The sequence below is a fragment of the Balaenoptera acutorostrata genome, chromosome 1 (assembly GCF_949987535.1).
Source record: "Balaenoptera acutorostrata chromosome 1, mBalAcu1.1, whole genome shotgun sequence".
NCBI classification, from domain to species: Eukaryota; Metazoa; Chordata; class Mammalia; order Artiodactyla; family Balaenopteridae; genus Balaenoptera; species Balaenoptera acutorostrata.
Window position 1 is genome coordinate 135,082,720 of NC_080064.1, and position 13,249 is coordinate 135,095,968.

The 13,249-nt window shown below is 36.6% G+C and overlaps 1 protein-coding gene across 5 annotated transcripts in view; it reads left to right on the top strand.

Annotated features, from left to right (window-relative positions):
• The window catches only part of RABGAP1L (RAB GTPase activating protein 1 like), a 706,627-nt gene that overhangs the window by 618,497 nt on the left and 74,881 nt on the right, over positions 1-13,249 (top strand). The window contains exon 1 of one of the 5 annotated variants that reach the window (XM_007165355.3): positions 891-1,538. The exons of the other annotated variants lie outside the window; for them this stretch is intronic. Within the exon in view, the coding sequence (XP_007165417.1) occupies positions 1,428-1,538 (111 nt within the window). The 5' untranslated portion in view covers positions 891-1,427. Of the gene's footprint in view, positions 1-890; positions 1,539-13,249 lie in introns of those variants that run through there. 5 annotated transcript variants of the gene reach the window in all.

Sequence of the window (13,249 nt, forward strand, 5' to 3'; positions counted from 1 at the left end):
TTAAATGGAACCAGGTACTATTTAAGTAATCATGTTCATCTAGGTGAAAATACTTTAGAAAAACAAGGAAAAATAGACACTATAAATTTCATTCCAAGTTTTGTTTTCTGAAAAGCAGACTTAGACAACGTAATACTGCTATTGGTAATTAGGACTAAAAGTTCCAAACAGTATCTGTATTTGATTGTAGACAAACATTGCCAAACTGATTTCTAATTCTAATAAATAATATTTCTCTTGGTACTGCAGTGTCATAATCTATAAAAAGCAGAGAGGATAATAGCTTAATTAGAAATACTGGAAAGACAACTTTTGGTGGAGCTTTATCTGTCCTCCCCCCCTTTTTTATTTGCTTAATACTTTTCCCATGGAAATTAGCATACATTATATTTCCTGGTGATTTAGGCAACCTTGTAATGATAATTATGGGCAGCTTTCACATTTTTCATCAGGGCACATTGAGGTTCATTTACAGTCTCCGGCTGTACTTTAAAAAAAATGCTTCTGGTGGCTAAGGCACGAATAGTTCATTACTATCTGCCGATTTGGGTAATTAAAAGAAACCTCTAAGCTTAAAAATAGAGACCAAGAGAACATCTATCTCTGGGAGAAAAATAATCAGTTTAGAAATGAGAACCTTGTGTTGCTTTCAGAATAACAGCAAAAAACTAAGCTCTCAATATCAAGAATTCTGTTTAAAATAGTCATTTTTTTTAAGTGGGAGAAGAGGAAATGGTTATTCACTGATATTGCAGTCCCTGTTTCATTTTTATATTTTGGTACTTTTTTTCTTAACAGAAATACTCAGAGGGAAAAAAGAACCCTTTTTTTTTTTTTTCGTACTTCAGGAGATAATTTTTAACTGCACCAAGAATTCTATAAATTCTGAAAAACTAAAGGCTGCCATCTATTTTCTATGAATGTGAAAAATAAGCAGTAAGAAAATCCACTTCTCCTCCAAGAAGAAGAATCTTGATGTAATACTGAAGTAAGAAGATAAACGAAAAAAATTTCTAATTATCAAGAACGTAACAATAAATCAAGTTTTGTGTTTTTTGGTTTTTGTTTTTCATTTTTGCTCTAGGATATTTCCACATAGGAGACTTTTATTTCTCTCTTTGAAGTCTAAAGAAGATTTCCAAAAACTGAATTTTCCCAGATGCTCTGTTAAGAATGCAGAAGGTGTTTATAGTGTATACTTCCTCCATAGATAAGAGACCTCTCTCAGTTTTCTACTGGGGATGAATTGCTAGACAAGCCTATGATAGCAGCTGCTTTTTTTTTCTCCTTCTGGAATTTTGACACTCCACCCCCTCAAACTCAGGTGGGTGTGTGCGTTGGCACTGAGCTGCAATAGGATTTTCCCTTGGATAGTCTGGTCTGTAGCTGGGGCAGCAGCTGCTGCTGTGGAAAGGCCAGCTGGCAAGATGATGGAAGAAATCTCCATTATGGTAGCCTATGACGCCCATGTTTTCAGCCAGCTGCACGATGAAGACTTCCTCACTAGTCTGGTGGCCATCAGCAAGCCCAGGTCTATGGTAGGTGCGGCCTTGCACACTACTCTGGGGCTCTTTCTTCTTTTCTAATATGATAGTTATACTCCTGTAGCAATTGAGGCATAACTTCCTGGGAATTAAAATAGAAGTATTGCTGTTGGCGTTGTTACAGCTACAACAAGGTCTACAGGTTTTCAAGGATTTATTTACATAACTAAACACTATTATATCTTAATAGTACATTTAAAAGTGTCCTAGGAGTAACACTTAGGTTAATGCTTTCTTATGTAGTGAGGTTGAGAGGAGTTTTATAGTGCCAAACATAAATTTGTCCCACATGTTTGCCTTGTATGTATGTGTATGATTATTAGGTGAAGGCTACCTACATTTACACACGTATAATTCAGTCTTTCTGGTGTGGAGCATTTTTACCAGTGGGCCATAACATAGACATTAAGAATTGAACTATCTAAAAATCAAATAACTCTCAGAGTCTTTACATTATTACTAAGAACTATTATGAGTATAATTTTAGTTGGGATTTGTAAATTTTTTTTTAACCATTCTCCAAGAGTCTTAGTTTGTATGTACTGGCATAATAGAAAAACGAAGTCGTTGCGAGTGTTTGTTATTTCTTCTCTGTAGATGTCATCCTTATAATGGCCATTGATCCATACCTTTTAACAAACTTTCCTAACTATTGTTGTAGTAACCTCTTATTTATTATATTCAGTAGTACTCATCACAAGCAACAGAATGAACAAGTATATCATAACGATTACTTTACTAGTATGAAATCCTAATTCTCTATTTTAAGACATGGGAACCTTAAACATAATATGGCAATTTCTTCAAAAAATATATTGTAATGAAAAAAAAAAAAAAAGGGTGGGGGGGAACTCATAGGTTGATTTAAAAAGACTTAAGGGTTATATCAGCCTGATGCAGTGTACTGACATTGTTTCAATGCTGATTTGAACACACCATAAAAAAATCTATAAGATAATCAGGGAAAATTTGACCACTAATTAGGTATTTAGTGATATTAGAATTATTCAATTTTTGTGTATGCAGTAATATTTTGATTATGTTTAAAATGATGATTTAGAGAGATATATGGATATAGTTAATGATGATTAAGATAGGTAGGGATAGTTAATGTCTGCAAAGATTCAAAATAATTTAGTAGAGGGGTTGGTGATGTGGGTGAACTAAATATGTGTTGATAATTGTTGAAACAGAAGATGAGTACACAGGGATTCATTACACTCTCTCCTTTTGTAGATGTTTATAGCTGCAGTTTAAAAGAATCAGCTGGACAAAAAAAAGCAAAAGCAAAACAAATACAAAACCATAATATACTTCTGTAAGTGTTCATTAATAAAGAAATATCCAGCCTATTGCATTCTTTTCCTATTTAATATAATTTCTATTTTTATAATTATATATATTATATGGAGATTATTGCCAATTCTTAGTTAACCATAAATATTACTATATATACCAAGTCAGAATAGGTTAGTTCACAGTTGTGGATAATCTTTAAGCTTCATTTTAGCCATTAATTTTGCAATATTCCATCATGAAAACTTAACCTGGGCTTCCCTGGTGGCGCAGTGGTTGAGAATCTGCCTGCTAATGCAGGGGACACGGGTTCGGGCCCTGGTCCGGGAGGATCCCACATGCCGCAGAGCAACTAGGCCCGTGAGCCACAACTACTGAGCCTGCGTGTCTGGAGCCTGTGCTCCGCAACAAGAGAGGCCGCGATAGTGAGAGGCCCGCGCACCGCGATGAAGAGTGGCCCCCGCTCGCCACAACTAGAGAAAGCCCTAGCACAGAAACGAAGACCCAACACAGCCAAAACTAAATAAATAAAGTAGTTATTAATTAAAAAAAAAAAAAAAAAACTTAACCAAAGAATTCAGAATTCTATTTCACTTTTTTCTGATGGTCCTATCAAGATCTTCTTAAGGGGTCTGAGCTGAGTCTTCAAAACCTTATAGGAATTTTCCAGGCCAGAGGGGAGAAGAAACAAAAACAGGGAGATGTAAAGTGACACAGTGTAGAGGACAGAGGAGGTTGAAGAGGTAGGCAGTGAGCGGGTCATGGAGAGCGTCATGTGCTCTCAATAAATACAAGACGTTGTGGGGTGTGCAGGGTGTGTGCTCACACATGTACAGGAGACAGGAAGAGAGAAAATGAATGAATGAATGAATATTAATATGCTTACCAGGGAACATTCTTCCATATTCTACATACTGATATATGTTACACCTTGATGCAATTCCAGCTCCCCCAAAGGGGATTTAGCCCTGGAGTTTATTTGATATGAAATTTGGTCACTAATATGGAAAGTCTCAGAGGTGTGATAAGGACACAAAATACTGCTCTGTACACCAAACTTTTAAATAGTATAGACGTTCGGGTGATAAATTTAATTGCAGAACTTTCTGGAGATACTGAGTTTTCTTTATCAGATTCGAAATTTGAAATAGTTTATTTACTGGTAACAGCTTTTGGAGGTGGTATTTGGTTTTAGTTTACCTGGGAAAGTTATACTAAAATTGTGGTAAGATAAAATATTTATCATTTGCTTTTGATTCCGTATTGAATTTTTTGCTTTGAGATGAACCCTTTAAATTGTATGAAAGAGATAAATACTCAGATTTTCTATAGTATAAAATAAATTGCTTCTCAATATGATTTATTACTGTACTGCAAAGCAAATTATATTCTTGCTAACTTATAAAATCCCCTGGGTTTAGGTTGACTATTGCAAGGGTATTTAGAAACTTTCTTAGTCCAGAATTAATTAAATATCTTTCTGTAATTGGACTTTGTTTCATAATAAGAGTTATCTTGATTCCTTAAATGGTAGAACTCCCAGTAAGTACAGTGTTTTTGGTGTGGACACTGAATCTTTTCATGTTCATAAGTAGCTCTGTGGCTTTCTGACTTTTTTTTTTATAAATTTATTTATTTTGTATTTTTATTTTTGGCTGCATTGGGTCTTTGTTGCTGTGTGTGGGCTTTCTCAGGTTGCGGTGAGCAGGGGCTACTGTTCGTTCAGGTGCATGGGCTTCTCATTGCAGTGGCTTCTCTTGTTGTGGAGCACGGGCTCTAGGCGCTTGGGCTTCAGTAGTTGTGGCATGCAGGCTCCATAGTTGTGGCACGCGAGCTCTAGAGCGCAGGCTCAGTAGTTGTGGCACACGGGCTCCGCGACATTTGGGAACTTCCCGGGCCAGGGCGCGAACCCATGTCCCCTGCATTGGCAGGCAGATTCTTAACCACTGCGCCACCAGGGAAGCCCCTTCTGACATTTTTGATGGAGACACATAGTGAAAAATATAAGACACTGTACACACAAGACTAAAAGAAAATTTGACTAAACCAGGTGATGTATTCAAGTTTTTTCTTCCGCTCTGTTATATTTAATTGTTTAAAGACTAGTTGTGAGCAACCATTAATTTCAGAAATGTCTCGATTCACACTTTGAAAAATATGGCTATATCCTATTGATCCTTTAAAAATGAATGATATTGCAGGAAAATCACAGATCCCTTTATACAGGTCCTTTTCATAAATGACAGATAAGAAAAAGGATAAGGAAGCCAAGCATAACTTCTCTTATCATCCAGATCATCCACACACACAACATAAGATTACGTGAATCAGTACTGTATTTGCTAAGATAAAGTAAACAAAAGCCTAGAGTCACCACTAGCAGAACTTAACAACTTTTAAATTACAGCATGAATAAGTTGATATGTAAGGTGAAAATCCAGTCTAATCAAAATGACTCAAGCGTTGATAAAGCTGCCTCATTGGACGCAGTATTCTTGCCTTTCCTTAAATCCAACAGACTACTTTTTCTTTGGTTGTTCACAGGCTTTGGTTGTTAACTCTTGCATTGTGAGACAAAACTGTACCCCTCCCCTCAATCCTTCCCTTAGCACAAGTGCTCATACAAGGAATAATAAGTGAAGGAGGGAGTCTCTGAAGTTTTCCTCAGTCAGGACCTACTGTCTCCTAGTGGAATGGCCAGCATTCCTCTCTACCACCTCCACCACTTCTAATTATTTTTATATCTGACTAGTATAAATAAAGGGGAAAAGATCACACCGATTACATTTATTATGCATTCCAAAAGAAAGCTTTGAATATGTATTTAAGTTCAGAATATTCGATTTAATGTTTAAACAGTGAATAAACCTAATAACCAATGCATACTGTGTCAAGCTTGAATATTTCATGTTAAATGTTAATTTATTTTCTACTGAATTATTTCAACTTTTTAATCTATAAAGTGGTTTTGAAGGGAACATTGCTTTCCAATGTATGTTAGTAGAGGCCAGTATGTAATATTACAAACATTTTTGGGTTATTGCAAGTGCTGGGTATAAATACAACATCCCTTCCCCCAAAGACCTCACGGTAAAATAAAAGAGAAGCAAAATCAGTATTTATGGGGGTGATATTTACTATTTTAGGGTAGAACGAAGTGGAGAATAATTACCACTGATTGAACAGTGTGGAGGCAGAATTCCAAAGCGGGTGGAAGCAATTGAGTGAGGCTGTGAAGGCTGATCAGGTGTTTGCCAGTGAGTAGAAAGTAGTAGGACCTTTCTGAGCAGGGTGAACAGCTTGTGCAGAGGCCAAGAAGTTAACTATTTCAGAGGCTTTAAAGTTACAGTTCTCAGTTCAAATTTTACATCTGTTACTTACTGGTAAATTACTTCATTTCTCTAAGATTCAGTTTCCTCATCTGATAAAGGAGGGATATAGCAGCATTACATCACTAGATTACTTCAAGGATTAAATGAGAGCACTTGTATTTAGCACAGTGAAAGCTCTTACTGTCTTGCCTTGTAACTGTCTGGAGAAGGCCTAGAGGAAAGAGTAGGGTGAGTAGCTAAGGTATCACAGGGATGCGGAAGAAGGCAGGGGGTGGGATGGACGAAATGGACGCGTTGGGTAACCCTGGCTAATTGCTTTGTTTGATTAGGGAATCACTATCAGGATATCAGTCCTACAGGAAACTTGAAGCCTTTTGCCATGAAGATGGTGTAGAGCAGCAGTCCCCAACCTTTTTGGCCCCAGGGACCGGTTTCGGGGAAGACAGTTTTTCCACGGGGAGGGGGTTGGGGGGTGGGTGGCGGTTCAGTGGTTCAGGCGGTAATGCGAGTGATGGGGGGGCCGCAGATGAAGCTTCCCTCTTCGCCTGCCGCTGACCTCCTGCTGTGCGGCCCGGTTCCTAACAGGCTGCGGACCGCTACTGGTCCACAACCCTGGGGTTGGCGACGTTGGGTTGTGGGTGTAGAGGATCTTAGGTTTGAGCCTCAGGATGGTGAGAATGCAATGTGGAGTTAATAAGAGGGCTTTATATGGGCCAAACCATCTGCTGAGTAGATATATCAATTGCTACAGTAATAGGCAGTAATGGACTGATGGGGGCCGCATTGCATGCGGAAAAAACATTCTAAAGGGCATTACCTGCTGTAATGCCCTTTAAAAATTGAGTTGACAGGAGTCTGGACTTCTTGACTTTGACAGTAGCAGTGTGAATAAAGAAATTAGTCCACACATGATGGTTAGTTCTTGCAGTGGATATGTACAGTAGTATTCCTTAGGAAGAGGCAAGCAGCTGATCTATACAAGAAGAGTAAATGATTGAGACAAGTTGAAAATTACTGTAAGCTTTCCACCTTATAAAATTGGAAAGACTGTTGTTGTGTCAGCTTGAATGGGAAAGTTGGATATCAAGCATGTAATGGAGAAAAGATGGCCCATTTTGGCTTTATTATGTTCCACATCTTGAAATTCTAGATCGCAGCATCACTGTAAGAGACTTGGTTGTTCAGTGGTTTGTCCATTAACAAAAACTGTTTACCCAGACTAACACATGTTTATACTCTATTAGCACTGGATATATGTTCTTAATGGACAGATACCAAAATAGCAGCACTGTGCAGTAAAGGAAGGGAGCTCTTCAGGGAGCTCCAGTTTCTCTGTTGTGTAACTGGGAGATGAGGGTAAGCTTTCTGAAATTACTTCCTTCTTATTGGGTTGGCACATAGATTTCATCTAGCATGCCAAATTAAAAAAAACAGAAAAAATTCAGAGCAATTCCTTGTGCCAGAGACGGAGAAAACAATGAAATCAGTAGTTATTTCTAAATCTTCACTGTATATACAAAAATATTGATTAAAATAAAGCATTGCAATGCCAATTGACTCATCCATATTTTTAAAAAATGTTATTATCTGAATATTTTACATTCTCATTATTATTTAAGTGAACATATTTTGGTAGTATTTCATCAACTTCAGTTTCGCAGAAGGAGCCAAATCATCCCTCATGTGGTTTATCAGTTTTGATATGAGTTAAGGTTCTTATGGTTGCAAGTAATAAAATCTTGAGCTATCTTAAACAAGGAAGGGAATTTATCATGTGGGCAGCAGGTTGTGTTCCTTTAAACACAAGGGCAGGAGTTCAGCAGAGCAGGTACTAGACTGATGCTGGCAAACATTCTCCATATCTCACGCCATCTAATTAACGTCTCTCTTTGCATCTACTTTATCTCTTTCCCCAAGTTCTCTGCTTCTTCAATCCCATGGCTGAATATGGCTGCCATACAGCCTTCAGATTTATAGTTCTGTCATTTGCAGAGTTCAGTTGCTACCCATGAATCACCAGTGTAGATTCTTCAGAGAAAAATCTGAGTGTTAAGGGAGGTGACATAGTGTAGAGTGGAGCCCAGGAGCACAGCCCCTGGAGCCAAACTGTCTGGGTCAAATCCCACCTCACCTCCAACTAGCTCATTTACTTTGGGCAGGTTACTTGACCTCTCTGAGTTTCATTTTTCTCATCTGTGAAATTGGAAGCATATTAGAAGCGCCTTATAGGATTAAGTCAGTTAATACATTAAAGCACTTAAGAACACCCAGCACATAGTAAGAGGTATATGTATATAAGTTGATATAACTCCAAGCTGATTCTTCCTTTACAAAATCATGAAATAAAAGATTAACATTTAGCAAGACTTTATAAATTCACTATCTAAAGATCATTTAGGTTGTTTTGCTATTAAATGTGAAATTATTAAACCAGCTTCTATGATAATAATTAGAACTGTTCTGCATTTAATCTTGTTTCAGATGTTGAGAAATAATCTTTCTATACTTGATTCTGGGAGTGGGGCTGATTAGTGAGTCAATTCAAAATATTTTTTTCGGAAGTTGTTATAGGAGCAGTTGACGTGAAACATATAATACATAAAATTTTTGTTTTATAAAATCATAGCTTGTCTACAATGACTGAAAAATCTTATTCTAGTTTTTTGTTTGTTTTAGCACCCATATTCGCATTCGGTTTAGTAATTAATCCAAAATATTCATTGATCTGCTCCTGTGTGCTATGCTGTATTTTTGGCCCTAAGAATCTAGGTGTGAGGAAGAAAGACCTGTATCAATTGCGAATCTTATACTATTTGGAGGAGAGGTAAGACATGAATATTAGCTAATGATATCACTTATCAGCCAGTGATAAGTGTTATGCAGAGACTTAAAATGGAGTGATGTAATTAAAGTCTTTAATTGGAGGCTTTATGTTGGGTAATCAGTGAGTACCTCACTGGTGTCATTTGAGATCTGAATGACATCCAAAGGAAAATAAGGAAAAAAGAGTAGCTCAGGCAGAGGAAATCTCTGAGAGAAAGGCCCCAAAGTGGTACAGAGCTTGATATATTAGCAAAACAGTAGGATCAGTGTGGCTAGAGCACCATGTGCCAAGGGTAGACAGTGGTAAGAAATGAGGCTGGGGAAGGAGTTGGGGGTCAGGTTATGACGTAGGGCTTTGTAAGTCAGAAGAAGGAATTGAGGTTTTATTCCTTATATCATGGCCTGTATTCATGTCTAATGAATCAGATTTTAGACTTGGCTAACAGAAATTTTAAATGATGATTAAATTATTAGGGAAGCCAGTATTACATCAAAAACTCACCACAGAAACTAACACACCACTGTAAAGCAATTATACTCTAATAAAGATGTTTAAAATAAATAAATAAAAATTTTAGGACACTGCTAGAACCCAAAGCAAAATGTTCATGGAAATCCATCGGTGGATTCAGGCATATGCTAGTTTTAATTCTTATTTACGCTGCCCTGTGATTACTCATCTGGAAAAAATGAAATGACCCAGTTGTCAAAATCAAGAAAGAGTTTTTCAAAACCAAAGAAAAAAATAAACATGAGGCAGAGATCTTTTCAGGAAAAAAACCCCCAAAAACTCACCACAGTGCTCAAGCTCAATATGAAATCGAATTGTAGCATTCAAATTCAATGCAAGGACTACAGGCTGGGTTATGAACGGGATTTGCAACCAAACAAACAAAAATAACACCGTTGCTCTGATTATTGTAATGCCCACAATAGAATTTCTAACAAGCTGAAATATTGAAGAAACCCTCTTATCTGACACAGCCAGGCCTGTAGTTGGTTGGTTAACAGAAAATGTTGGTTTAGGTGAAGCATTAAAAATAGTACATACTAACTCACATAAACATTTATTTTAATTTAAAACGTAAATACATATTTATTATCAATTTTGTTATAGGGTCCTTGTGCCTTTGAATAGGAGTTCTGAAATACATAATGCTTTGTCATTTCAGTTTCCTGAAGAGAGGCAATAAATTAATAAACTCATGAAGCAATCTAAAGCAAACTTTACAGTTTTTTTATAACTATTTTTACCTCTTCCATGGTGGCACTGCCACCATTTAATGTGACAGTGGCTTTTGTATTTAACCAGTCATCTTTGTTGTCTGTCCAAATAGCTCAAATTAGTTTTTATAGAAATAGCAGTTCAGTTTCTTTTCATATTCATTTTATTATGATCATAAACATGTTTGGGAATCAGTGCAATTAACTCTTTTTTAAGCATAAATTCAGTTGTGGGAACAGCCTAGTAGCCACAGGAGTTCAGTATGCCCAGAGTATCAGATTTCTTTGATAGAGAGAACCGAGAGCATTAGTTAGTCAGTCGAGGTTTTTAAAGAGTATTATTTATCATATATTCTTAGTCAGATATTGCTGCATAGCAAACGACCATAAATCTTGGTGGTGGCAGATAATAATAGGCATGTATCTTTTGCCTTATGAGTCTTTGGGTGGCAACATTTGGCAGAACATGGCTGGGCATACTTGGGCATGGCTGAGCTTACTGGGCTCAGGACCCAGATTTGGTTAGATCTGTTGTTCCACACCTCTCACTCTTCTGAGACCAGCAGGCTCTCTGGAGTGTGCTCTTTTCATGACAGAGTTTAGAAGTTTCTAGCATGGTCATTGGGAACATTTGATGACTCTTAAAGGCCTAAGCTTAGAGCTAGCACCCTTTGATTTTTGTCTGTGTTCCATTGGCCAAAGCAAGTCAAAAGGCCACTTCCAACATAGTGGGGCAGGAAAGTATACCCCATCTTAGAGGCTGGAGGAGAGGAAAACCAAATATTTGCTGAACAATCATCCACCACATGTATAATAATTGACTTTTGATGTAATCATCATGATTAGGCTAGCTATCTAAAATATATAAACACTGTGTTTCTCAACAGCATGCATAGTTTATATTCACCCAAAGCTGTATATCCACAGATTTGTCATCAGAAAATGACATATACGCATTGAAAATATGGTAAAACCTGATTGAAATTCAAGCTTAGCAAACACTCTATTACCCTTTTTCATTTTTCTTGGAACTTTGAAGTGGATCAGTACTCTTCTATCCTGTCCCTCCCAAACATGATTAAAAACAGAAATCTCTTTTCTCCAGTGAGATTCCTTGTGTGCCAGCCATGGAATTGTTGGCATTGTTATTCCAACCTTTATAGCTCAGGGATTTTTAGCAGTTTTGTGGTCACAGTCTCCTTTTGCAGTTTGGTTAAGTCTATGGACCCCTTATCAGAAAACTTTTTAAATGCATAAAATACACTAAATTAAAGGAAACCAATTATATTGAAATATAGGTATCAAAATAGAGAAAAATAAGATTTTTGAACATTGAGATACAACATTATATTGGTTTCAGGGGTACAACGTAATAGCTCTACATATGTATATATTGCAAAATGATCAAAATAAGTCTAGTTAACTACACATAGTTTATTTCTTTGTGATGAGAACTTTTAAGATCTACTCTTTTAACAACTTTCAAATATACAATAGAGTATTATTAACTAAAGTTAATGTTTCAACCCCAGGATTTATTTTATTCCCAGGACTTATTTATTTTATAACTGGAAGTTTATGTCTTTGGACCACCTTCACCCATTTTGCCCACTCCCTACCCCCCAAAATCAGATTTATGTTACACTAATATGTGCTTTTTTTTATTAACACATTAAATAACAAGATATGGTAGCAAGTAGAATAACTACTATAATTCTAAAAAAGTCATAAATATAGATAGTATTTTGAGATATATGCAATTACTGTAATGTGAATGAAAATATCTGTAAGGTCTATTGATGACAGAATCACAAATACTGCAGTAGATTGTTGCCTACATTCATGATTTAAAAGAGCTGATAAATTTCAGAGGTTCAGGAAAATAAAGATATTTTCTCCATCCAAGCTCAAGGACACTGAATTCTCTCCATAATTCCCTAAAATAACATTTAACTTATATTTTCTGAGATATGAAGGTAACTTTTCCTTTCCTTATGGCCACCTAGGAGAAATTTGACCATGCCCGTCAGTTTTTGTCTTCTCCTTCTTGAGTATATAGAAAAATACTTGTGAAACTTGTGTGATTATTTGATTAGTCTCTCATTAATGCGTAACCTCCATGAGAACAGGGCTATGTCTTTTTTTTTTACCATTGTATCTGCAGCCCAGCATTGTGCCTGGTGCATTGTATGCTCTCTGTACATATTTAATTGATAGTATTGGGGGGAAAAAAATGAAGCACTGCGTAAGTATAATCATGGTCTGCAGTGGATAATATGTTTGTGACAATTGGATGCATTCATAAATATCTGTACACATAAGATAGGGAAAGTTATTTTTAAAATCTTTTTATCCTTAGACTTTTATACTAAATTCTTATAAAACTGATTGTAGAATTAGGTTAGAGTCTAGCTGAGTACTTAAATATTAGTTCTTAACTGTTAAAAAATAATGCATTGCTTATTTCTGTTATGGCTTATTCAGTGGCTCATTTAACATGCATACCTCCTATGTGCAATGCACTGTGTTACCCTTTAAGGTACCTTCCAAGAGATAACAATCTAGTTTGGGAGACAGCCATGTAAACAGTTATTATGAAGCAGTGATGTGAACACTCTTAGAGATGGGTTAGATCCCTGCCTCTCCTTTTGTGTGCCTGTCACATCCCCCACCCTAGGCGCTCACTGAAATGAGATATTCTATCTGCTTTTCTGAGTTGTACCTTGAGGTTCAATGTCCTTGCAGGTTGTTTTTATTTCCCCTCTCTACCTACCACATCACTTGGCACAAAATATCTGCAGTCCAATATTCTAATGAATAAATGAAAGAGATGATGGAGGAGAGTATGGGAAACAGAGATACTATCAAAAGATGTGAACACTTTTTTTAGCATTTTGATTTTTAAACTTTTACAGTTTTACCTTTTGAATAAGTAGTACATTCACATGGTTTAAAATTTCAGTAAGTATAAAATGGTATCCAGTGAAGTTGTTCGTGTTGTCCCAGTGAAGTTCTTATTATTCAGAAGTA